Consider the following 27,961-nt stretch of genomic DNA (forward strand, 5'->3'; position numbering starts at 1 on the left):
CACAGGTCTAATTTATTGCATTTTAACTGTATAAACTGATTCCTCCTTTGTGAACCTCACAACCACCAATCATACTATCAAGTGTAGTATTAGTGAAAATTTCAATATTTAATCTTGACTTTCAGTAGTAAATATATAGGTCGGGATTTTCCGTCCAGCAATGACTGAATCAGATGGAGAATCGAACGTCAGCCAAAATTCGTGGCTGGTACCAGGCTCCAAGCAGAATGCCATTCTCCAATCCCTCGACAGTGGCGTAGAACACATTCATGGCGTAGAACACATTCATGCATGGCAGCATGGATATGCAAATTTACTGTAAACGCCATTGGAATATCATTTACAGGCTCGCCCAGCATTCTACGGGTTTCCAGCGATGCTGCGCCTCTGCCAGGAGGAATTACTGACGGCGAGGTTTTCTTGTGGTATTTAATATCGGGAAACAGGCATCGGGGCTGGTTTAGCACAGTGGGCTAAATAGCTAGCTTGTAGTGCAGACCAATGCCAGCAGCGCGGGTTCAATTCCTGTATTGGCCTCCCCGAACAGGTGCCGGAATGTGGTGAATAGGGGGTTTTCACAGTAACTTCATTGAAACCTACTTGTGGCAATAAGTGATTATTATTATTATTATGGCTGTTGAGGGTGCGGAAGGGGGTACGAACAATGTCCAACAGCGCTATAGTGTGCTGACAGTTGGCAGCTGGCCGGTGGGGGGAGTCTGCCAGGACTGGTGTGAATAGAAGGGAGCAGTTAGGAGTTGGGCCTTGGGGTCGAGGTGACCGGGCATGACCACCATTGCCACAGCCTGTAAGGCAGTCTTGTGACTGCGTACGTTGCTAATTGCCCATTGGGAACTTGACACCATGAGTCCGATGGGTGCCCTCCCCAGGCCACCCCTCCTAGGTACCCTCTGGCCTCAGCAACCCATCAATGGTATGGACGTGCTATCTTCTTGGCTGGTTGAGAGTGTGCGAGGAGTGGAGTGCTTATATGCAGCTCTCCAGTGTCGACCCCGAACCCATCATATCATAAGCCGGCATGCATTGCACTAGTTTCAGGTGGCGCAAATGTCCCAATCCTTTAATTGGCGCATGGTGATTTTTGCTAAATGTCTATAACATTGATCAATTAAATGGAATGGATTTAATAATTGATGAACTGATGCATTATCTATGGAAGACAACATTCAGTACATGTTACTGCAGGCAACATGATTTTGTTCAGATTCTGTGCGTGAGATGGGAGCAAGACAATTGCCGGATATGGCATTGGACAGTGATAGCTGACACTGAATCAGAGTAGTATCCTTTCTAAGTGTCCAATCAAAGTAAAAGGGGTGTAAATCGCTTTACTCAGCTGACTATGATGTCTTTCACAAAGTTGGTTTGACCGGCCTCAACCTTGTTCCTTGTGGCTAGATGAATGCAACACTCAAACAGGACTAATAATTCAATGACTCCACAGTACAGCGACTCAAGTTGTATTATGGCTGAGAGGAATCCATTAAGGAATGGTTCTAGTAGTTCCTGAACCATGTGGCTCAGTATCATGTTCGGGATTGACCAACATTTTTCTTGTAACTGATGGCTCATTATTAGTTCTCTTTACTTCCTCTTTTTTGTGGTTCCTGTTTTCTTCCATGTTGAAGATACAGATTTTTTTTTCTTTCCTCACACTTTTGGCATGAGGTCACATTATTAAGCATGCTTGGGTCAACGTAGAAAACAAAATGCAGAATAAGATATACCGTTTATGCAAAGTATAGCAGTTTTACACTGCCTGTTTGCTGCTGGAATTGAACGCAATGGAAGTGTCACCATGGCATTGCCACCAGTGCCCCAGCCTTGCAGTGGTACCCCAGCATTCTGCCAGGATGCCCAGTTGACACTGCTAGGCTGGCATTTAAATGTGCTTATCTAGGTCATGCCCAATGAGGGTGCGATCTAAATCTTGACATCTTGCGAGATTTCATTAAATCTGACGAGGTGTTACGAACATCGCAAATATCGCAAGAGGCCTCTCGTGAGATTCAACGGCGTCATTCCAACACCAAGTTGGGTGCGTCGAGGTCGATAAATCGCGCCCAATGTCTCTCTAGGCCCACCAAGGAAAGAATAAGCTGAGACACCTGCTCTGAATAATGGTCACGTGGGTACCATACTAAAATGTTGCTCTGTGCCTGTTTAACTATAGCCCAGTATGTGATCGTAACCTGAGAACATGAGAGAGACAACTGGGGAAAAATGACTGTTTCTCCCATGATAAATCAAAAGAAACACAAAAATAGCTTGTCCTTGTTGAGTTCCTGAGACCTTCATTCTTCCAGTATTTGATAAGACAGTCCCTAGTGATCTTAGCCCTAAATTTTATAGTCTTTGATTATATATATATAAACGATTTCATTACTATCAATGTATCCTCTTAATGTTTCATGCCTTGTGCAGTAAATTAAGACTTTACACAGTTCCTTTTCAAAGTCAATTACGATAACCTCAGGTTGATGTTAAATTGTCCTATTTATCAGATCATTCCCATTAAGCAAAATACATCAGTAGTAATTGAACGACATTGTGAATCCCTGGCAAGGCACCCCGTATAAAAAGACGACCCCATTGATTGTGTTTCAGCTCCACCTTATGAAATCTCAACAACCACATTGACTTTAACTAATAATCAAAATGTGAGCGCCTTGCTTTGCACAGAATGATCCCGCCTAAAGGTGCTGAACAATCTGTTTCAGGAACAGAATCTTCCAAATGGCATGTGTATTAGGGACACCATTTAAGTGATTGTGGATCAGAGAAGCCATTTATTCCTCAAATGAAGATCTGTTGACTTAATATGATCTATTGGTATGTTATGAAGGAGATTACCACCTTATGTGATCTAGGTGCCTCATTTGATTGAAATTCTTTTGCACCAACAACTGCTCGGAAAAAAATGAATGCAAAGTAATGGAGGAGATTAAAGAATAGCTTAAAATGGGCTCTTTTGGTCTAAGGGGGTAATCAAATTATCAAATGTTGACAGAAAAAGAGGAGAATGTAACACAAGTCAGTGGAGATCTTTGGGTTTCATAGAATCCCTACAGTGCAGAAGGAGACTATTTGGCCCATGAAGTCTGCACCGACCCTCCGAAAGAACACCCTAGCTAGGCTCATTCTCCGGCCCTATCCCCACGTACTGATCATGGCCAATTCACCTAACCTGCAAATCATTGAAATGTGGGAGGAAACCTTCCTATTTACTGTAAAGAAAACTGATTCTGTCGTTAATCTGCTGCTGCAAATGCTTTTGCTTATTTTCCTGATTAGTTCTTTTATGCCAAATTGAACCTGAATTAAGAACCTTCTGTTTGCTTGAGCCATGTAAGCTAATCACTTGCTGGGGAGTGATGAGTGGATGACCCAAAAAAGCAAGTCTCCATTTTCAACTCTTACTTATAAATACCCTCAGTTTTGAAAATCAGCCCATCAGGGCTTGCTTGGTTAGACTTGGCAGACCTCGCTCTTAAGTAAACATGCCTTCATTTTTTTCAATTGTTTTTCCATCTGTCTTTTTCATCATGTGCCTCCTGACAATGATGGGAAACTGCACGTCGTGCGTTCTTCTAATGTCCTGGACAGGTTTCTCCCTCAAAATCTGACACCAAAAATAGATTTACATGTCTTTCATGGTAGCACTCATTCTGGACTATTTCCATGTGCCAAATGATTACCACATTTCCGACAGTAGCTGTACCTCAAACAAATTCATTGCTTGGAAAAATGAGTGTTGAGAGATTTGATGAGATGGTGCCTCAGGGCTACAGTGGGAGATGCCATGTGCGTAAGTTAGAAAAGACATATGTTAAGAATTTTCCATGGAACTGACACAGCATGGTTTGAGCGCAAGTATTCTTGACTAGTAGAACAGTTGAGACTTCTGGTGATTCATTTCAGTTGTATACTGATATTGTGGAGAAAAGTACAGCTATTCGACCTTCGTGTATTTCACTCATCCACTCATGAGAAACCAAACAAAGGCTCATGGAGTAAAGGATCCAATTTATTCAAGCTATAACTAGGGCCTCTGACATTCCAAGTGGGACACCAAAGAATCCCAGATTTCACAATAATACAGACAGTTTTACTTCAAGATTCGATTGCAAGCAATCAGCATATACCAATCATTTGTTACTAGTTATTGTAGTGATCTCTGTATGTGTTAATACATGTTTAGTTAATGTGAAGTCAGTACAGACAGATGACCACTAGATGGCAGCACTAGCAGGACCTATGAAAGGAGTTTCCTGCTCTTTTGTTGGTGTGTGTGGAGAACAGCTAGAGTGAAGACGTGATCAAATCAGAGTGTAGTGTATTATTATAATTGTTAATTTAATCTAAACTTACTTATTTGCTTTACTAATCAAAGTATTCAAGTGAACGAACTCGCAAGATTATTATTATATTACTCAATAAATATTTTGTCATCATCTGGAAGACTTCGACTGTTTATCATCAGAATTCAATACAACTCGGCAAGACAAAAGAGTAATATTTATATTACAATTCAGTAATATAACAGTTATCTATGTCCAATCAGGATGATTAATTAAGGTTACATCATGCCTAGTATATAAGAATAATTAGCTAATCACATTAAGGTCGGAATGCTTAATTAAATTATCCAAACATTACAAAGGCATGTACGTTGGTTTGTAATTAGGGATATCGGTGATCTGACATCTAGGGTGTAGCCGCCGATCACCACACTCCTGCCATTTTACTGGCTCCTGTCAAGGTATGGATGCCATCCATATACCCACCCCGCTGTTATCAGCAGACAACAAATGATATAGAGTCCCACACTGAACAACAAACCTTGAGACCTGACACCTGCAAATTCCACGCCTGGAACTGGCCTCTGTGGTATTATCATAAATGAAGGTAATGTAAGGGTCAGTGAAATGTGTAAAGACAGCCACTAGAGGGAGCAATCCTAGAAGAATATAAGGGATGATGTTGAGCCTTGTGAACAGAAGGTTGGAGTAGGTGGTAGGAACAGGAGCTGAGTTCGGAATACTGAAGATAGTGAGAGAGCAGTTAATCTGTACAGTGAGTTAGGTGTTAGCTGAATATAGTTATGTGTGTTTGGTCAACTGTGCGTTCTTAGGGATAAGTGTCGAATCCAATTGTAGTGTTAAATAAATACTTTTGTAAGTTTACGAGTTGTTCTCTGATCAACACTACATATCAAAACCATCTGGTTAGAGCAAGGCAGAGAATAACACTGCCTCTTCAGAGACAAATCTTGGGCAGGATTCTCCCAGTCCTGGGCCGGGCCATAGAATCCCTGTGACCGGGCCATGCCGCCCCAATGCCGGCTCGCCGATTCTCCAGCCTGGATGAGGCCGAGCGCCCGTGAAAAAAAAAAACGAGTCCCACCGGCGCCGTCCACACCTACTCGCAGCCGGCGGGATCTCTGCGTGCAAGGGTCGGGTGGCGGCCTGTGGTGGGGGAGGGGGGCCCCGACCCTGGGCGGGCCTCTGATGCGGCCTGGCCCCCAATCGGGGCCCACCGATCGGGGCCCAGCCTCTTTTCCTACACGCCGGCCCCTGTACTCCTGCACCATGTTGCGACGGGGCATTGGCGCCGGCGCCACTGTGTTTGCGCGGATCCAGCAGGGAACAGTTCACGCTGGGATCGGCAGCTGGAGCGGCGTGAACCGCTCCAGCGCCGTGCTGGCCCCCTGTATGGGCCAGAATTACTCCTGGTAGCGGCCTGTTCACGCCGTCGTAAAACGCGACGGCGTTTACGACGGCGTGGACACTCTGCCGCGGGATGGGAGAATCCCGCCCCTTGTCTTTGTACTATTACACTTTAAGTTTGTTTTCCCCCACTCAGCACTGTGTAACTCTGTACCATCTCCCAGTATGATGGAACCAAAGTTTTTAAACTGGTTTCAGTGTAATATCTAACATCTAATAATGCCCAAATCTCCCTTCACACTGAAAGAATGGGGCGATTTTGAGCCCGCCCTAGCCATGCGCGGTATCTGCAGAGGGGCAGAAAGTCCCACAGGAATCGGGAAACGTGATTCTTGCCGGAGAGATCACTTTTCCTGATTTTACCCGCCCCCGCTGCCAGCGATATGAGGCTCACGACCTTTCATTTTAATAGTTGATCATCAATTTCCATGTTATTTATGGGTCCCCTACCACATGATCCCCCCTCATTAAATATTCATGCTGCCGAGGATTGTCAGGAATGGGGAGGGAGCCTCCGATACCTCCATGATGGAGGCCGGGGGCCGTTAAACTGCAATGAGATCTAGGCACCCTTTAAAGATGGCGTCCTGATCTCTGTAGAGCCAGTTGTCGGCTCTATCAGGCCCCACTCTGCCAGAATTAAGCTCGTAAACCATGCCCACTCATTTTGTTTTCTCTGAAAGGCTCAATATTCGGAGAGATAACTGGCCTGTGCAACTGGAGAGTTACACGCCAGTTTTCAGTCTGAGCCTTACACTTTGCCAAATTCTGGTATGATTCCGCCAAACAATTTCTCAGCACCTGATATCGGATCACAATTTTAATTGGGAAGACAAAAGTAATCAAACATAAAATTCTGGAACCGAGTTATGATGTTAGTCTCAAACGTAAACTCCCTTGTCCTTGATGGAGCTCTACCAGCTGTCAGGCATGGAGCCAGGTGGAGCAGTTAATGAAGATAAAGTATTCTACTTCAAGGTGGAGGGTGGAATGAAATGTACATGTTGGTCAGTCGATTGCAAAGCGGCAATTAAGGACTTCTATTTTTCAAACCTTCCAAATTGTGCCTCAATTGGCAATCGTCTCCTCTCTGAGCCAACGTCTTGAAATCCAACTCATGACGTGATCACAAAAACCTTGGCTGATGCTTCACTGCAATGCTGAAGGAGTGTTGCACTGCCAGGGGCACTTTGCTTTGGATGAGGCCCAGTCTCGCCGCTCAGATGGATGTAAAAGACTTGACTGCACCTTTTCAAAGAATTCTCGCTAGTGTCCTGGTCAATTTTTATTCTTTACTCACCACACTGGTGTGAATGAACTGGTCCCACTTTGCTGTTTGGAAGGGCTTACTCTCTGTGAATTACGTCACATTACAACAATAATACAATAATTATCTTTATTAGTGTCACAAGTAGGCTTACATTAACCCTGCAATGAAGTTACTGTGAAAATCCCCTAATTGCTACACTACAGCACCTGTTCAGGTACACAGAGGGAGAATTCAGAATATCTAATTCCCTTAACAAGCACGCCTTTCGGGACTTGTGGGAGGAAACCAGGGCGCCCAGAGGAAACACATGCAGACATGGGGAGAACGTGCAGACTCCGCACAGACAGTGACCCAATCGGGAATCGAACCCGGGTCCCTTGCTGTGAAGCAACAGTGCTAACCACTGTGCTACCGTACCGCCAGTACTACACGTCAAAAAAGTACTTCATTAGCTGTAAAACACTTTGAGACATTCTGCGTTCATGCAATGCGCTATATGAATTGAGTCTTTCCTTTTCAAGTTGAAGGCAATATTGGTGAGTAAAAGGAAGACGAAAAGAAAAAAGAACTTCAATGTCGTATTAGTATTTGTCAGGTCTCACTGATATAAAGTGAGCTTCAGTCAATTCCACTTGTATGTATCACTGATTTGGCATGTCTCACATTTACAAACCCTTCCAGCTCCATATGTCGAAATAGGTTTGTGATAACTCTCGTTTTCTGTGACCATAAATCTCATTCCTTACAGTGATCTGATCTTGAGGGCTACGTAATGGAAGATATTATTAAGTTAAATAAAATTCCTCTGTACAGCAATGAGATAGTAAATGTGACTGGATTGTGTGCTCCAGTCGTCGATATATGTTTTGCATATTTCATGTTTTTATATGTTTCAGTGTGATATGTTGTAAAACTGAATATGAATACTGATGGCAATATTTCTCACCCTGATCCATCTTGCTGCTGTCAACTTTCTGTCGATATGGTGCTCAAATCTGGGTGTATGTTGAACCAGGGTTTATGAGCAGGATATTAACCATTTTAAAAATAATCGCTGATTGAGACTCTTTCCGGATCCTGACCCTACACTTGCTGACAGTTCGCCCATTGCTGCATTCTTACACGACGCAATCTCCAAATTAGTTGTCTCCATGACTGCCATCCAAGTCAGGAGAGTGGGTGGGTTTTCGAAGCTGGAAGCCCAAGCAGAGGGCATGCAGCCTTAGAAGAATGCCCCCTGGTAGACAGGGATGCTGCCGATTTAGGAGAGGGACCGCGGTGCCACCTCAAACTTGAGGTGTTTTTCAAATACATTTAGTTGTTTTAAAATCAATTGTGGCCACAGCTGCAGGTCATGACAGTGGTGGGTAAGCTACCTCCACCCCACATCCAGTGAGACAGCTGAAGGTGGAATCTCGTCACCCTGACCTGACACCCTCCTGTCCTGGCATGAGAACCATCTCCCCAGGACCAGTAAGCTTCCACCTTATGTGTCTCTAGTAAATGGCTGAAACTTTACTCTTGTTGCTTTTAATGGCAGATAAGTCGCTCAGTTTATTGCTGTCTGCAACTGATTCCTCTCTGACGTTTTGACTGTGAAATTCACTTCTGTCGATGTTATCTTCAGTGCAACCTACTACCATCTACACGTTATCTTCTGTATAGCCTCCTGATGTTTGCCTGGTATATAATGTATAATCCACTCTGTGTTAGCTTTTTTGTAACCCATTCCAGTTTGCATTTTCTTCTAAGTTTGTCTATAAGTTATCTTGTATATCACACACTAATCTGTTTATTATTATCTTTGTTGCAACACATTCCTGTCTACATGTTATCCTGTACTTGGGAGTCATCCTTGGCTCAGTGGTAGCACTATTGCCTATGGGTCAAATTTCAAACTCCCCTCCACACAATTGAGCACAAAATCTAGAATGACGCTTGAATGTTGCACTGGGAGCGCGCTGCATTGTAGTTTGGATATGATGATTAATCTAGGTTCTGCGAACCATCTTTCATGTGGATTTAAAATATCCTATATCACCATTTGAAGAAAAACAGGGAGTTCTTGCATCTTCATTGACATTTAACCATAAACTATCACTGATAAGAAACAGATTTCTTTGGTTACTGATCTCATTGTTGGGACCTTGCTGCGTGTGTGCATATCTGGTTACCACACTCCCTGACATAACAATAACTACACTTTCAAAAGTATTTCATGGCTGTTAATTGTCTTGATACATCTTGAAGATTTAAGATGTACTCTATAAGTGTGAGTTCTTTCTTAAGCAGTCCAATAAGATAAATTACAATCTTGTAAATAACCTGGCTTCTTCCTTTACAGATTGACCTTGCTAACCTGTATATAAATGCCGGAGTCAAGAATGTGGGCACAGTATTCCTAATGACAGACGCGCAAGTATCTGATGAAAAGTTTTTAGTACTTGTGAATGACCTGCTGGCATCAGGTGAGGTATCCTTTTCATTCCAAGGGAGGCATTTTTAAATGTTTTCAAGCTTTTATAGATCTTGTTCAATTGCATGCTGCCACATACCAAATTTCCAAATGAGAATTTATGGGTGGGATTTTCCAGCTCTTCCCGCCGATGGGATCTTCCAGTCCTGCCGAAGGTGACTCCCCCAACGGGACACGCAAAACTTCGTAGACATCGGCGGGACGACAAGATTCTGCCGGCGAGCCGACTCGGCTGTCAGAAAACATGCCGCAGGGAGGCCGTAAATCTTGTTTTAAGAGCGCAACGCTATGTGAATATTAATAATCATCCTTTGTAAATGTACAGTGTTATTTTTAACATGGTAGAGCCTCCTAGCTTAATTAATAATGCCATGAACCAACAAGTTATTCTCGGCACAGTTGGTTCAAGATTGGTAATGTAGATAAATGTAGCATTATTGGAAAATTAAGAGTTAACTCAAAAATATATACCTGTACGCCCTGAAAGTAGGGTCTTCAAATGGAGTCATGGACGTCCACAGCACAGAAAATGCCCTTCAGCCCATCGCGTCTGCACCAGTCAAAATCAACCACCAAAGTATTCTAACCCCGTTTTGCAGCACTTGGCCCATAGCCTTGTATCCTTGGCATCACAAGTGCACATCTGAATACTTCTCAAATGTTATGAAGGTCTCTGCCTCCACCACCCTTTCAGACAGTATGTTAGCATACAAATGCTCAATATGCCTCCATCAAATCTTTTCATCTGGAACTTTGAGAAATGTATAAACCCATTTATACAATAAGCTGCTCCATGTTAAAATCATGGGCAAAGCAAAGAAATGTTAAGTATTCATATTCACTACAATTGGTGGAACACCATTTGAACAGGTGACAGAGGAGAATTCTGGTTGGAATGTGTACCAGTCTAGAATATAATTGAGGAGATTTGATGAGATCCTGAACCTTGAGAGAGAAGATTGCATGGCTGTATTCTGGGGAACAGCATAAATCTGGTGGCCTGCCATGTAACCCCTGCCGCAGATCTAAGTTTGGGAACCCCTCTCAGAAGGAAAAAACAGTTTGGACCAGTATTCTTATTTTCCTGTTTTACTGCTTTTTCCCTTATGGGGAATAGATCATGGATAGGGTAGACTGTGGATGCAACATTTACTGTAATGCGTACTTTGATAGTCGACCGAAGAAAGTGCAAATTGTTACAGGATACAGTAAATGACAACCGCCGGCATTAAAATCCTACATCCAAGGAAAGTTGGGTTTCTGGGAAAATAATTGCGAACGTTATCTTGATAAGTAATATCGGTACTTCTGTTACAACACCCTGGGCTCGTGCATGAGCAATTTCAGCCCCATGTTCCCCGGAGTCACAACACCAGTGAATTAATCAATAATTCTTATAAAACTACAGTTCTCTTTGGACCTTGGCTGTCCAATAATTACAGTTTAGTAATCACCAGGTTTGTAAATATAAATACGTTTGCTGTTTATTTACAACAAGAACTATTATTAAATATGCTGTAAATACAACAGGTAAACGACAAGCTAATACCTAATACCCGCTTTAACTTTCCACCACCCTCTATACACACACAAGGTAGACAAACACAGAGGGGTGGAAAGGCATAAAAATCCTAAGTGGAGGGAAGGAACAGGGCGGGATTCTCTGACCCCCCTGCGCCGAAATCGCGCTCGGTGAAGGCTGGAGAATTACCCAAAATAGGCTCCCACGCCAGCATGCGATTCTCCGGCAACAGGAGAATCACCGCCATTCGCGTGCGTGTGATCGACGCGGCGCCGATCAGGGGCCGTTGGAAAAGGTCCCCCCCCCCGGCGATTCTCCGCGCTCGACGGGCCGAGTGCCCACCAAGTCCCGTCGCCGTGGTTCTAATGTGGTTCCACCCGGCGGGAACTCGGAGTCGCGGCTGATGTGGGCATTATGGTGGGGATCGGACACCAGGGGGGCTATCGCGATCTGGGACAGTGACCTATCTTCCTCCGTGCTGGCCCACTGTGTGGCTCCGCCATGACGGCGGCGCTCGCGGTGAGGTGGGCCGCCGTGCGCATGCACGGCCACGTGGCCTGTACAGCAGGGGCCCCGCCGACAGCCAGAGTTGCGAGACGCACGCCGGGGTTCTGCTAGCCCCCTAGAAAATGGGGAATCACCCCGGACTTTCGAAGAAAAAGTCCGGAGTGATTCTCGTCCGTTTTCCCGCGGGCGGGAGATGTTACTTTGCATTTGAATTGTGTTTCTGGTGCCTTGAGAAATAAATAAATGGATTTGCTTCATTATACGAGCATATGAAAATGATGGGCAGGAAAAGACTGGGCGGTCCCTTAACCCTGCTTGATACTCATGATGGTGGAACATCACGACTAAATACCCCTTAACCCTTTCCCCACAGTTAAACAATGTCCCAGGAATGGTTAGAAAAAAGACCTGGGAAAAATTTAGGGCTTATAATAGGAGAAAAGACTCTGATCCCCTCAGATGGTTGACACCTGTACAGGAGATCACACTGACCCTGCAAATTAATCTATTAATCCACTTCTATCTGCTGCAGTCTCTGATCCTGTCACAAACTGGTCCACCTTCCATTTGAAACAAAACTCTGTTAATTACAGAGAACTATTTATGTAGGGCAATTGAATAGTTTTCCAGGAACTGCAAATACAGTTGTTTGCAAGAACGAAGGTAATGTGCTATGAGCGTATTGATTATAGTAAATACGGGGGAAAATGAATTGAGTGGCTTGTTCAACCTTCATTCATATGACTGTGTGAGCAGGGCTAAGATAGCATTAGATTTTATTGGTAAATGACAGCAGCAATAAAGTAGGTAGTTCAAAATGTCAACAGATGTATCACTTTGATTTGTGTGACTCCCATTCTATCTTCAATGCTGCATCTGTAAGGTGCCCTTGGGCAGAAAGCCATTACAAATGAACTTTCCATCTTAACTGCATAAATATCTCTTAATAAATAAGTAAATGCAAATTGCTTTTTCTTCACCAACAACAATCTTTGTACTGAATGAAAAATGGGCACTGCTTTATTTTAATGGGTGCCTGAGGATGTGTATGGATTTTGTTCATCAAGTATCAATATTGATGATTATTGAACATTGTTTTGTACAAATTTCCTAATGGACTCTACCCCCCTGCCCCCCCCCCCCCCCAACCACCACCACCACCAAACGCCCACCACCCACAGGCGAAATCCCTGACCTGTTACCTGATGAAGAAGTGGAAAATATCATCAACAATGTGCGGAATGAGGTCAAAGGGCAGGGATTGATGGACACCAGGGAGAATTGCTGGAAATTCTTCATAGATCGTGTCAGGAGGCAACTGAAGGTAATTCTAAACCAAAGGATGTTCCTTTTCCTTTAATTTCAAGTTCCAAAGTTACCCCAAGGATTGAAAGTTTGTTCAAAGACTGAAAAAAATCTAGCTCATTAATTTAACGATTGACTTGCCAAAGAAGGAAATACCAAATGATCTTATGGTCGAAAGTAAATATTACCTTGAGTATTTGCATAAAGAAATTGGAATCAAAAGGAGGATTGTCTGAGTTACTTTGACTGAATACTGAGTCACACTTGTGTATTCAAAATGCAACATGCTGGTAGCGCAGGTCGGACCCAGCAAGGTGAGCCAGCACCTCAAAATGGATGAGATGTTTCTGATGAAGAATTAAAACAACATGACAATTTTCCACTCTGGCTTCTGCAAATGGGATTGCCAATTTTAGCAAAATTGACAGCCAGGATCGTGAGGGAAAGCTTTTCAGAGGTGAACAGCACCCATTTTCATCAGACAGTCAGTCGAAGCTTAAGCCGGACTCCGGAATCCTGTGCCAAATGCTGCAAAGGTTGATGCTGAGTTCTCACGATCTTAAACAATCTTTAATGGACTAACCCTGTGCTGATTCTTGGTAGAGCTCGCAATTTCACTATTAGTGAACACAACAGAAAGAATTGAAGGCTTAATTTGGACTGTCAATTTATTATGAGTTAATGCAATATTAATGTCCTGCTGTCAAATGCCATTATCAGGTTTCGTAGAAAGACATTCAAGGGTAAACCCTATTAACTATCTCATTTCTTACTCTACTTTGGAGACTGTGAGCCCAATGTTTGGTTAATATACACATCTAAATCTGCTCCTTCGTTGTAGACTCTAAAACATATTGGTGGTTGGAGGCAATGCATTATGACAGAGGTGTTAATGCATTTCATGGCACACATGGATCGAGGGCCGGTTATTTTAACATTTTTTCACTTTCTCAGTATATTCTAACCAAGTTTTTCTGGGAAGACTCGCTGCATGGCTTTGTTCATTTCACTAATTTCAAATGCACAAAAAAAATTAAGGGGACAATATTCTGAAAATAAAATTTAGCTAACTTAAGTTTTTTGCAATTGGCAAAGGATTCACACTACAAATAATATCTGTGAGGGTCTGCTGCTGGATTTTAGAACTCATGTGTTTGCAACTAACTTCAGCACAGCCAGTGCCTGCATTAGGCACGGCATTGGTAAGTCCGAGAATAGATTGTGTTGCATATTACAGTCCAAAAGTTCTTAAATGCTTTTTTCTGCCTCTCAAAACAAAAACTGACTGAACTGAGATGAAGTTCAATTCTGATTTGGAATGAGAAAAGACAAGATGCTGCGCTCTTGCTTAAATCTCTCCGCGTTTGTGAGTGGGACGAATGACAGACACACGATGACAGGACTTTTGAGAAGAATGATTGTGACCCAGGGAGGCAAGACTTATCCAGCTTTCATCAGTTTCATGCCTTTAGGTTGTCATTGATTTATGTCACAGCTTACGAAAGAAGAACTTGATTAAACTGAGTGGCCTGAGGTCTCTGCCGTGTAAAAGTTCTATGTACCTATGCAGGTTGACACCCGGGAGTGCTGGACTTCATTTTTTTAAACTCCAGAAATAATCAGCAGACGTTGGCAATCCAACATAATTTATTTATTTTATTCTTTTAACTTGGGTTTATAAATAATTGCTACTTAGGCTTATAGCCAATTGCTGTAATAGCGCTTTAGAGCCTATCCAAGCTTGTCAAAAAAAAACATCTTTGTATCTGGAATTGCTCTCTTGACTGTTCCCAGCTGATTACAGAAATGATATGTAGAGAAAGATGGATATCCGACATTAAGGGCCTGAGTCACGTGAAGATTGGAAGAATTCTTGGACCTTCAAAAATGAATCTGGTTATGGAAATCCTGCTCCCATTTCCGATTGATCCAATTTCTTCCGGCAGGGGAAAAGGGAAAGGCATAATACACATGGATGGGAAAGGCCAACTCAGCAGGGAAACTTAGTGCTGAGCTCAAACAGATTCAATTCTGACTTTTCCAAGTGCCTTAACCCGCAATGTGAGACACACAAATTGTTAACGTAGACATAATCACCCTTGAAGGGTGGATATGATCTGTTTGTGTCATGATCTGAGATTTTGTCTGTAAATCCCCTGCTCTTTAAAGTTGAAGAAAAAGGGTTTATGCTGAAAGTGAGAGGCTTAAAAAAGAACACGATCTGCTGGACTGCTTTGATTCATAGACCATCTGTTTAAGTTAGAAAAAGACATGACCAACTGTCCCACAGTTTCAACTGAGTTATTTGTTGATATTTGTCAAGGACTGGTATTATGTAATTGCAAATGTTTAGCAGAGTTTCAAAAGCTACAATTATCACACTGGGAGTTCTGAAGTCATAGTTTGATGACAAGTTAAAGAAGCTATTAAAACATTTGCTATCTTTGTGGCTAAAGCATTAAACTGTGTATGTTTTTATAGAAGATTAACTGAGATTTAAAATCTTTGAATGTGTTTCATGAATGGGAGCTTTTCACACTGTTAAGGGTGCACTAGTGAAAGCTGTATTAGGGTGTGAAAAGTTAATTTCCTTTCATCTACACTTGGCTCCTGAGAACTGCCCATGGTGGATACTGGGTGAGTGGCTGTAAAGGTGGCATGGAGGTTGTGAGGGGGCATGAGGTCAGTGAGGCCTGGAGTTGGCAGAGGATATGAGTGTGTGTGTGTGTGGGGGGGTGGGGGGGCTAGATGTGGGAAGGAGAGTGTTGAGGGGGAGGGAGGCGTGACGACTAAATGACCTAACAACTTCTAAATTGACATGATAAAGTATCAGAGAACAGCCGCTTTGGCACTTGCCCGCCTCTGTGATATTCTGCAGTCTGATTCCAAGTTTGGCACACCCAACCCTTTCCCTGCCCTGCCTCCCCAGAGTGAAAATTGGATCTAATGGAATCATTTAAACTGAGGTGGGAAGTTGACTGATTTGAGCTGACTATCTTTGTAGCAAAAATGGGAAAACTGATCTTGGGTGCAAGTTGTATCTTTGTTGTTGGGGAGGTGGGGGGATGAGGTTGTGGGGAGGAGGAGGGGGGGGGGGGAGTTTGCACATTCAGCGTGAACAGAAGTTGAGGTAGGCACCCATTTACAGCTAGCGGCTGAATCACTGGAATTAGATAACAATCTGATAATCAATCTATTCTTATTCTCACATCATGTTTGTGTAGTCTGTTTTGGGTCCTCCTGCACGGCGGTGTAGATATCAAGTGCTGGTGTATCCTGTGGCATTGATGTGGTACTGCTCACATGAAGTAAAAAGCAAAGTTAATGACAGTGAAATTCCACAAATTATTTATAAACATTTGCAGAAAAAAATAATATAGCCGTTTGTACTTTGAAAGGATAAATTATTTGTAATCCAGTTATTTGAAGTGGAATTATGCTGAAGAAAAGTTTTGCAGCAGAGAAATGTTAAAGTTAACAGTGAAGTAAAAGAATTTCCTTTAACTATATTGGTCTATGGTTCATTACCAGTAATAGAGCCTATTCACAACCTGGATTGTACAGGGAACTGAAAACTGCCAGTCTTGTCCATCAATCAGTCTGCCTTTCACAAGTAGAACAAATGGTCATAGGCTACTGTATAATTTTGAAATTTGTTCAGATAATATGTTCTACATCGCTGATCCAGAACTGGGAAATTATGTTTGCTTAATTGTAAAAGTTAATGAGCTGGGATAGTCTTTAAACCAGTACAATATTAATTCCCAGCTAAGTATTATTATTCGATCAATGACACTGGAAACAGCAGCACAACTTCTGTGGCTAGAAACACAGCTTTATTTCCTGTCTGTTAAGCACAATTTTGACTTGCTGTTGTTGCCTCTTAGGTCGCTTTGTGTTTCTCACCTGTCGGTAACAAGCTGCGCGTTCGCAGTAGGAAGTTCCCAGCTGTCGTGAACTGCACTGCAATAGACTGGTTCCATGAGTGGCCCCAAGAGGCTTTGGAGTCGGTCAGCCTACGCTTCTTACAGGAGACTGACAATGTTGATGTAAGACGCTTATTAGTAGTTACACATTCATTGAATTCTGCTGGGTGCGTTGCACGATCAGTGCTAAAATACAGGCCTTTCTCTCAGTAGCTGGGCACAAGTTTCCAAATGCAAACAAAGTCACTATGAACAGAAAGTTGTAATTTTATTATCTCCCATGGATGGGCCAATGTAGATCAGACTGACCAATTCATCCAGAATTGCAGTAAATTCTAGTGATGAATAATGAAATATTCGCTATGATCTCTTGTTACTTCACTTGGATCAATGAGAATGCTTTGAGATTAGAGCAATTTATGCAGGTTTATTTATGGATAAAATCATGGGTATAAACAGAAATGTAGCATTGTACAATATACACTATTTAAAAACAATGTGAAAGTGTCAGTAGTTTTTACATTACCTCTGAGTAAATTCATGGAAACGCTGATATTGAGTGTGTTCTTTTGAAACTCCTCTTGTGCTGTAACCAGGAATCTGAAGATCAGTAGACCGTCCCGGGATTTTTTAAAAATTCAACCAATTTCTTGGCAGCTATCAGTTGGAAAAAATTAACAGCTTGAACATTTGGCCAACAATGGGAGAATAGCCTCTGGGTGGCATTCCCGCCTTCCCAGCAATGCTGATTATTAAAACACATCAATGGAGCACATTACCTTTTTAGTCAGCTAGCGCCAAGGAAAAGCCACACATAATCTCTTAGTGCATGATCTTCTGGAAACAAGTAATTAATTGTAGTTTGGGCCCAATAGGAATACAAAATGTCAAAAGTATTCACAATGCATTATAAATCATTAGTGAGACCGCACTTAAAATAGTACGTACAGTTCTTGCAAAAGGATATTGGAGGGATACAGATGTGAGCCACCAGAATTGTTGAGGGGTGGGAGATTTGGATTTTGAGTAGCTATTATAAAAAATGGGCATATTCTCAATGGAAAAGAGAAGGTTGATCAGTGATCATGATTCATGCGTTTAGAATTTTAGAGGGAGTAAGATATGTAGAACATGATTAGCACCTTTCCCTTGTCCAGAACCAGGGAATACAGCCTGTGCTTGAAAGAGGTTAAACTCAAAACTAATCAGGGGACACCTCATTTCTCTGAGTGAGTGGTCAATTTATGGAACACAGGAGGCAGTGGAAGCAATATGCAAATTATGTAATTATTTTTTAGAAAAAATCATTGTGGATACAGTGCACTAATAATTTGAGACATGACATGCAAATTGCTGGGAGGAACAGGACATTAGTTATTCTGTCATGGGCAGTGGGCATTTGTTGCCCATCACTAATTGCCCTTGAACTGAGTGGTTTGCTCGGCCATTTCAGAGCACAGTTAAGAGTCAACCACATTGCTGTGGGTCTGGAATCACATAAAAACCAGATATAGCAAATTTCCTTTCCTAAAGAGCTTTAGTGAAACCAAATGGGTTTTTAACGACAGTCAACAATTGTTTCATGGTCACTATTCCTGAGACTAGCTTTTAATTCCATATTTTATTGATTGAATTCAAATTTCACTAGCCCATCATGCCACTGTCCTCCTAGACCTATGGTTTCCACTGCTGGGATTTTTCTTTGTTCATCTTTAGATCTGTTGTAGACTAATGGGTGGAGATTGATTGCTACAATTAGTCAACAACTCCATTGTCATTGTATCATGTGACTACGAAGATGTTAGAAGGCAAACTGATTTTTTTTCCATTTAACAATTCATCTGCTCTTTTTTTTTAATTTTAGAGTACCCAATTCATTTCTTTTTCCAATTAAGGGGCAATTTTAGCGATGCCAATCCACCTACCCTGCACATCTTTGGGTTGTGGGGACGAAACCCACGCAAACACAGGGAGAATGTGCAAACACCACACGGACAGTAACCCAGGGTCGGAATCGAACCTGGGACCTCGGTGCCGTGAGGCAGCAGTGTTAAACCACTCTGCCACCGTGCTGCCTCAATCCCTCTGTTCTTATTATAAATTGACTATTCATGGGCGGCACGGTAGCACAGTGGTTAGCAGCGCCAGGGTCCCAGGTTCGATTCCCGGCTTGGGTCACTGTCAGTGCGGAGTCTGCACGTTCTCGCCGTGTCTGCGTGGGTTTCCTCCGGGTGCTCCGGTTTCCTCCCACAAGTCCCAAAAGACGTGCTGTTAGGTAATTTTGACATTCTGAATTCTCCCTCCGAGTATCCGAACAGGCGCCGGAATGTGGCAACTAGGGGCTTTTCATTGGCACTGTTAATGGAAGCCTACTTGTGACGATAAAGATTATTATTCTTAATTTTGTTTCATAAATTTAGAGCACCCAATTCATTGTTTCCAATTAAGGGGCAATTTAACATGACCAATCCCCCTACCCTGCACATCTTTGGGTTGTGGGGGTGAAACCCATGCAAACACGGGAAGAATATGCCAACTCCACATGGACAGTGACCCAGAGCCGGGATCGAACCTGGGACCTCGGCACCGTGAGGCAGCAGTGCTAACCACTGTGCCACCATACTGTCCACTATTATTATTCTTAAATGTGGGTTTCCTCCGGGTGCTCTGGTTTCCTCCCACAGTCCAAAGATGTGCAGGTTAGGTGGATTGGCCTTGCTAAATTGCCCATTAGTGTCCAAAAGGGTGCTCTTTCCAAAGGCTGGTGCAGACTTGATGGGATGAATGGCCTACGTCTGCACTGTAATAAGTTTAGAGTACCCGATTCTTTTTTTCCAATTAAGGGGCAATTTAGCATGGCCAATATACCGACCCTGCCCATAGTTTTGGGTTGTGGGAGTGAGACCCTCGCAGCAACAGGGAGAATGTGCAAACTCCACACAGACAATGACCCGGGACCGAGATCGAACCCGGGTTCTCGGTGTCATGAGGCAGCAGTGCTAACCACTCTGCACCGTGCTGCCCCTGGGATTCTATGATTCTATGACGTAGGCTTCCTTATTAATTTTTCCACAGAGAAAAGCAAATTTGCATTGACATATCAAAGACACCGTTAGCTGGAGCCATATTTAATTTAGATTTATCTTACCTAAGCCAATAAAACAAATGTAAATATTCCTGCTTTTCTCATACTTTTAACTGTTTCATCAATATAAGCATATATATTAATCACATGTGTTTTACCATTTTTTAATGCTTTCATCCTTTTACTCTTTAATAACAGCCGTTTATCTCATGGTTATGTTGTACCATAATTTAACTGTATTGGCAACATACCAAAACTTCAATATTGAAAATAATGAACAAAATAATGACTTGAGTTTAGAAAATGTATTATGATACATTCTTTGAAGGGAAATTGATTATATTTGAATTCATTTCTTATTTTCTGCATTAAAATAATTGTTTAAAACAAAGGTTTAATCTCGTTAATGTCCTGTTTATCTTTGTCCTGGTTCATCACAGTCTAGTCCTAAATGTAATGAAAGTACGGCACTGTGCTAATTCAAGCAATTACTAAACATCAAGCAGGGTGGTTGTTCTAATTATTGCCCAATGTAAAAAAATATTGACAACCATAACATCTCACATTCCTTCAGAGTGCTGCTTGGAAATAAGGCTGTCCTGTAATTAAAACAAAATCATGTTGTCTTATAGTGTTCATTTTGACAAAACAGGATGGCTTCTGTGTGATTCTTGATCGTGAATGGATTGTGCTTACATATGTAAATGCCAATCATTCAGTAGTTTTGTCTTTTCCAATGTTTTTACTGACAATGTAAATACTCTACCTTCTGTCACTAGAAAAAATTGTCAACACACGTATCTTTCATGACTTTACTTTCTCTTTTAGCCTACAATAAAGGACTCTGTCAGCAAGTTTATGGCGTACGTCCACATTAGTGTCAATGAGATATCCAAGTCCTACTTGGTGAATGAGCGACGCTACAATTATACTACACCCAAGTCGTTCCTTGAACAGATCAAGTTGTATCAGAGCCTGCTGGCTAAGAAAAGCAAAGAGCTCACTGCCAAGATGGAACGTTTGGAGAATGGACTGGAGAAATTGAACAGTACATCTGCACAGGTAAAACACAATCACAATAGGCCTTACCATCAGAATCAGAGTGATTTCTCCTTCAGATCAGTGCTGTGTGGACAGTTATCCATGTTGCATTCATTGCAAGTTCAGTTGCAATACATCTGACAAATGTGTGCTGATTGGTCATCCGAAAGCTCTCCTACTTCTACTCTGAAATCGATTTAGGAGTTGTTAGAGAGGCTTGGGAATGGGGTATCATTTTTGTAAAGAGTTCATTTCTGACATGTGTTGGGACGGGATACAAAATGTTTCCGATCGTCACCACCATTACCTTTCTACATTTTGCCCAGTTTTTCAAAATGTGTTGTAAAATCGTTCGCTGGATGAGATGTAAGGATTAATGCAGTGATCCCATACTTCCCATGGATGATTTCAGGAATCACAGACTGGAACACTGACTGGCGCTCTGTCTCTGATTTGTGCTGTATAGGTTATAAGAATTGTGTTTGCATCAAGGACAAAAGCAAAATTTTCCCAAGGAAATGTTTCCGTGATTGGAACTTTCTCGGAAACTTACTGAGGAGTCAATAATCCTCTACTGATGTGAAAGAGAAGGTCAAGTGCGCAGGTTTTGTTTGACTGGTTTGACCTGACATGTTGCTTCAACTGGAGCCTACAATCAACATGAGCTTGCTTTAAGTTTCCTCTGGCTCATCTTGATATATAATTCAGAGAGAATTGAAAGCAGCAGCCTTTGTAAAAGTACAACTCTGACACATTGAGAAAGATAACAAAACGCTGGAGTGCGGTGGCTCTTGTACAGCGAGGAAGATTGAAGTGGGCTGAGGAATTTGTGAGCCTTGCATAGTGGAAGTGTCAATATAGAGATATATTGTGGGCTTTTGTTTGACTGTCACTTAAAATCAGGGTGAAGCTCTTCAGAGCTTTCATTTCATTTTCAAGCGATCAAGCCTGTCGGACGGAACTTTAATAAAGCAGATTATATGCAGTATACAGAAATGGCAGGCTTGGTTTTGTAAAGAGTCAGGTCTCCTAATTTAGAGCGAACATATTTTGGACCAAACTCGGGCAAAATGTCTACTCAAAGTGTTTGGTGGAATATTCTTCTTTTTACTTTGAAATATAATTTTCTGCAGTAGGTTGGTTATTTCGGCTGGGTGAGATAGTAACTTCTTCTGAATGTACTGCATGTATAATGCATTAATACAAAGCCAGACTAGTCAAGCAATTATTGATTAAATCGCTATTTGTCACTTGCTTGGCTGCTAAAGTTGATAGGTTTTTTGCAAAATATAGCATGAGGTCTGTCCTCATTTATAAGATCTGTCCGAAGGCACAGGTGATCTGTGACAGCAGATATAAAGGCCTGACTTTTAAAATTTGCCTTAACCTGGGTTATCTCTCGCAGCTCTAGCCGAGGCGTGCAGCTGAAAAAGGGATGTGCCCAATCCCTTCTGTTGTCTGCTCATTGCAGGATAAATGTGTCCACCTCCTTTATACTGACATTGTTGCAAAATGTTAATTCTGCAACTGGGATGAAAGAGCTGATTTTACACCAGGGCGAGAGCAACAAGCTAATCCTGCATGTATTCTGCCTGTGGAATTCTTGGGCTCATTCCATGCTTTCATCAGGACCACGGAGTGCGTAAAAACAGACACCAACACACAGACTGAAAACTTGTCCCTCACCGTGGAAGTTAAAGCAAGAGAGAAAAACCGGGAGAGGGTTTAATCATGAAAGTGAGATGGCCTGATGACTCTTTCCAATTCTCGGCTATTTTGAACATCTTTGTTTTAGTGTGGTCTATATTACCAATCTGTGTGAGGTAGATTGTGAAAGGACTTCCACTGTGCTATGATTATATTTCCACTTTGCAGCTATACACATTCTTCTCCTCCAGTATTTCATATCCCTTTCCACAACATGTCCAAACATGCATGCTGAACCTTGTATGTGCGATATGGCGTTATGTCTTTGTAAAAACCTACCTCATGTATTATCTCAATGGTTTGCTGTTAAGAACCCCGTTGCGGTTATCTGTGAGAGTGTCTCAAAACTCCGAATGCTAACTTGGAACGCTGGTTCGTAGTGGTGTACTTTTATTTGGAGTAATGTGAGGAACGATGTTCATTCCAGTGAGGAACCAGTCTAGTTATTGTGTCAACAATTAATAAAGAATATTTATTCAAGTAAAAGAAAAGAAAAAAAACACATGACAAAAGAATAATGTACATTAGAACACTTAAGTATACAAATAACTAAACACCGTGTTGTCTGAAGTTCACAAGCTCCCAAAATATGCCCAGGTTTTCTGAACTCACCAAATTGCGGAGGAGTCCACACCTTCCGGGCGGCCCGACGCCGGAGTGGTTCATGCCACTCCTCGGCACCGGTACGTCCCGCCCCGCCAGTTAGCGGAGAATCCCGGCCCCTGTGTGTATAACCATCTTGGAAAGGCAGCAATCCCAATTAACTCTCTAGACAGCCTCAGAACCCCATCCAAACATCTAGAAGACAGCGTAATTTATCTGAAAGCAAACAATATTATTGATACGATAGTGATCACTGCCTTATTCAGCAACAGAATCAATGGGTTGAATTTGAATCCTGGAATTTGGATTCCAGTGCCAGGTACATTGCCAGGTTCTGACTTCCCAGCATGGTGGCATCTAATGCCCAATGCAATTTTTAGATTCTGGCCCATTAGGGAGGGCATGCACAAATCAATTAAGAGAATGGAAACACTCTCTAAAGACTTGTGGGCAGCACGGTAGCATTGTGAATAGCACAATTGCTTCACAGCTCCAGGGTCCCAGGGTCGATTCCGGCTTGGGTCACTGTCTGTGCGGAGTCTGCACATCCTTCCCGTGTGTGCGTGGGTTTCCTCCGGGTGCTCCGGTTTCCTCCCACAGTCCAAAGATGTGCAGGTTAGGTGGATTGGCCATGATAAATTGCCCTTCGTGTCCAAAATTGCCCTTTGTGTTGGGTGGGGTTACTGGGTTATGGGGATAGGGTGGAGGTGTTGACCTTGGGTAGGGTGCTCTCTCCAAGAGCCGGTGCAGACTCGATGGGCCGAATGGCCTCCTTTTGCACGGTAAATTCTATGATAATCTATGTCCATTAAACTTTAAAACTGGCGATATTTGCCAGACCACTGCAATAGAGGGGTGATCGACCCCAGCACTAGCCAGTCTGTGACCACAGCTATCACCATGTCAATGTCCCAGCTTTGGGGGAAAGAGGGTTTTAAATTAATACAGGAATCTGCATCGGTCCCTAGATTCGCTGCTGGAGGCCATCTCCACGTGGAGGCTAGACGTTAGATGCCGCAGGTGACCCACCAGCCAACTAAAAGATCCAAAATGGCCTCAATTTGGGGCTGTTTAGCACAGGGCTAAATCGCTGGCTTTGAAAGCAGACCAAGGCAGGCCAGCAGCACGGTTCAATTCCCGTACCAGCCTCCCCGAACAGGCGCCGGAATGTGGCAACTAGGGCTTTTCACAGTAACTTCATTTGAAGCCTACTTGTGACAATAAGCGATTTTCATTTTTCATTTCATTTTCAATTGACCCTTTGTATGCCTAAATAGGCTATGTTCCACTTGCAAGGTGGTAGCCATCATTCCCCTCCCGTCCCAGAACCTGACTTTACCAAGGTCGGCTGTCGGTGGGAACCATGTCAGTGAACTGACTCGCCACACTTGCCAATTTTACAACCGTCTCACCAACATTCCTAGATCTGATGGGAGTTAAAGATTCTACCAATAAATCATCAAGTGTCAAAAGATTCAGAAATCTGAAGGCAAATAGACAAAAATCAGCTGGTCCTTTGGGGTATCTCGTCAAAGATCCCTTTAACGTAAGAAGGTAAGAACACAAGAACTGGGAACGGGAGTAGGCAATTCAGCCCCTCGAGCATGCTGAACCATTTAATACGATCATGGCTGATTTCATCTTGGCCTCATCTCCACCTTCCTGTCTGCTCCACATAACCCTTCATCCCGCTACTAATTACAAACTTAGCTATCTCCTCAAATTTGTTTCGTGTTCCGCCGTCCACTGCACTCTGGTTGAGAATTCCACAGATTCATGACCTTTTGAGTGATGTATTTACGACTCATTTCTGTTTTAAATCTGCTACCCTTTAGCCTAAAACTGTGGCCTCACAATCTAAAATGTCCAACAAGGTGAAACATCCACTTTACGTTCACCCTATCATTCCCCTTTAGCATCTTATATACCTCAATTAAATCTTCTCTCATTCTTCTAAACCTCAATGAGTATAGGCCTAAATTGTTCAATCTCTCTTCACAAGATGAGCCCTTCATCCCTGGAATCAGTCTGGTGAACCTTCTCTAAACCGCCTCTAATGTGGTGAGACCACATTTGGAGTATTGTGTGCAGTTCTGGTCAACTCATTATAGGAAGGGTGTGGAAGCATTGGAAAGGGTGCGAAGGAGATTTACCGGGATGCTGCCTGGTTTGCAGGATAGGTCTTATGAGGAAAGGTTGAGGTAGCTGGGGCTTTTCTCTTTGGAGCGGAGGAGGATGAGAGGCGACTTAATAGAGGTTTATAAGATAATGAGGGGGATGGATAGAGTGGACGTTCAGAGACTATTTCCTCGGGTGGATGTAGCTGTTACAAGGGGGCATAACTATAAGGTTCGGGGTGGGAGATATAGGAGGGATGTCCGAGGTAGGTTCTTTACTCCGAGAGTGGTTAGGGTGTGGAATGGACTACCTGCTGTGATAGTGGAGTCGGACACTTTAGGAACTTTCAAGCGGTTATTGGATAGGCACATGGAGCACACCAGAATGACAGGGAGTGGGATAGCTTGATCTTGGTTCCGGACAATGCTCGGCACAACATCGAGGGCCGAAGGGCCTGTTCTGTGCTGTACTGTTCTATGTTCTAATGCCTTGACATCCTTCCTCAAGTAAGAGGACCAAAACTGTGCGCAGTGAAAGTATTCTTTCACCAATGCCCTATACAGTTGCAACAGCACTTTCTTACTTTTATACTCTATTCCAGCGATTTTCAAAGTGCGGGTTGCGACCTGTGGGTGGGTGTCCTGCGGTGGTCCCGATTGTGGGCGGACGGCCGCTGTCGGCATTTAAATTGAGAGTGGCGGCTGCTGACGGCTTTTAAATGAGAATGATACGAGGCTATGCACAGACTTCTGAACATAAGCGGCAGCCGTGAACATTGGTACGTCCCTGCACGTACACTTGACGTCAAACGCCCTGTACATACGTGCTTTTGGTGACAAATCATGGAGGAGAGCTTCTTCCATTTTCTAGTTTCTAGCAAGCAAGACAAGCGGACTGTGAAGATGGATCAATTTGTTACAAGGAAGAGACGTCCAGAGACACACATAGACATGGAGCTGGATTCTCCGTCCTGCCATGCCCGATTTCTGGTGGACGGGCCGCTGGGAGTACCGATTCCGGCCCCTACAGGGGGCCAGCACGGTGCTGGAGCGGTTCACGCTGCTCCAGCCTCCCATCCCGGCGCGAACTGTGCGCCGCGGGATCCGCGCATGCGCAGTGGCACCGGCATCAACGAGGACATGCGCAGTGACGCTGGCACCAACCCGCACATGCGCGGTGGCCTCCGTCAACGTGTCGGCCCTGACGCAACATGGCGCAGGAGTTCAGGGGCCGAAGCGTAAGAAAATAGGCCCGGGGAGCGAGAGGCTGGCCCGCCGATCGGTGAGCCCCGATCGCGGGCCAGGCCCCATCGGAGGCAGCCCCCGGTGTCGGACCCCCCCCCCCCCCACCCCCCACAGGCCGCCCTCCCGATCCTGCGCGCAGATTTCCCGCCGGCTGCGACCAGGTGTGGACGGCACCGGTGGGACTCTGCTTTTTAGAGCGGCCGCTCAGCCCATCCGTGCCGGAGAATTGGCAGCCCGGCCGCGTAGAGCGGCCCGCGTCAAAGGTGCCGGCGCTAATGGCGCAGATTCTCTGCTGTGCAGAGAATTGTATGCTGGCGTCGGGGCGGCGTGGCGCGGTTGCGTGGATTCTCCGGCCTGGCGCGGGGCTGGGAGAATCCAGCCCCATATATATGCACACATTAGATGTTCATATATTAATATTCCAAGAGCCTAATTTCAAGGATGTGAACTCCAGCTGCTGTGCGATCTGTTAAGTAACATTAATTGCAACTCTGTACACGTTCTAAAATTCGATTGTTCAATAGTTCTGGGAATCGTTTAAAATGGTATTATTTGGAAATCATGGAACAATTTCTGGAGCTGCTTGTGATAAACCAGATAAAGAAAATCAATATTTCCCATTGGAACCAGTCAGAATATCACAGGATACAAATAGGTGGGAAGTATCCAGAAAGATCATAAAGCTGCCTGTCAAATTTCCAACTGTTCTGTTCTCAATTCCATTCATTGATCATTTTTTTTCTTTGAAGAAGTACTTCATACGATCTGTACCAAATTAACCTTTCACTGGTTTGAATCTGTATCCCCTCTTCACTTATTTCATGAATTACTGATGTAGATTGAGTTTTTCCATTATCACCTCTACATCTGGAGCGGGAAATGTGTTTGTCACTGTGGTACCCAGGCCTACCTTGCTTCCCAAAGGGCCCAGCATTGCTACGAATCACTGTTAATGTTCTAGTTTTGTCGCAATGAAGTGCATGCTTCAGATGTGAGAGCAGCTGTTATTAAATGGGGAATGGTTAGGGCAATATTCTTAAGTAGATACATGAACTGGTTTCCACCTGTGGGGGAAAAGGGAAAAGGGGAGTCTGTGTCTGAGTTCTTTTCCAAGAAAAGACTGGTTCCAGGTTCCTCCTTTGCTGAGTGAATGGGCAGCAAATTGGAACATTTGCCACCTCTGCGTCCTGTGCAGAATTTCCTCATTGATATGGATGCATGCAGCTGCCTCCCCTACTTGTGCCCAGGCACGTTGATTTGTCATTCAGTTAACAAATACTGAGTTATTCTCAGTACTTTGGTCAACATTTATCCCTCAATCAACATCACCAAAAAAGGTATTATGCCATCTTATTGCAGTTTGTGTGAGTTCACTTTGTGCAAATTGGCTGCCACATTTCCTACATT

General features: G+C 43.3%; 1 protein-coding gene across 2 annotated transcripts in view; it reads left to right on the top strand.

The window, feature by feature from the left end:
• dnah9 (dynein, axonemal, heavy chain 9) overlaps window positions 1-27,961 on the top strand; it is a 779,494-nt gene that overhangs the window by 401,917 nt on the left and 349,616 nt on the right. For both annotated transcript variants that reach the window (XM_072483125.1, XM_072483126.1), the window contains 4 exons: window positions 9,365-9,488; window positions 12,707-12,849; window positions 16,718-16,879; window positions 20,670-20,903. In XM_072483125.1, the coding sequence (XP_072339226.1) occupies window positions 9,365-9,488; window positions 12,707-12,849; window positions 16,718-16,879; window positions 20,670-20,903 (663 nt within the window). The remainder of the gene's footprint in view (window positions 1-9,364; window positions 9,489-12,706; window positions 12,850-16,717; window positions 16,880-20,669; window positions 20,904-27,961) is intronic.

Source organism: Scyliorhinus torazame, chromosome 18 (assembly GCF_047496885.1).
Source record: "Scyliorhinus torazame isolate Kashiwa2021f chromosome 18, sScyTor2.1, whole genome shotgun sequence".
NCBI lineage: Eukaryota > Metazoa > Chordata > Chondrichthyes > Carcharhiniformes > Scyliorhinidae > Scyliorhinus > Scyliorhinus torazame.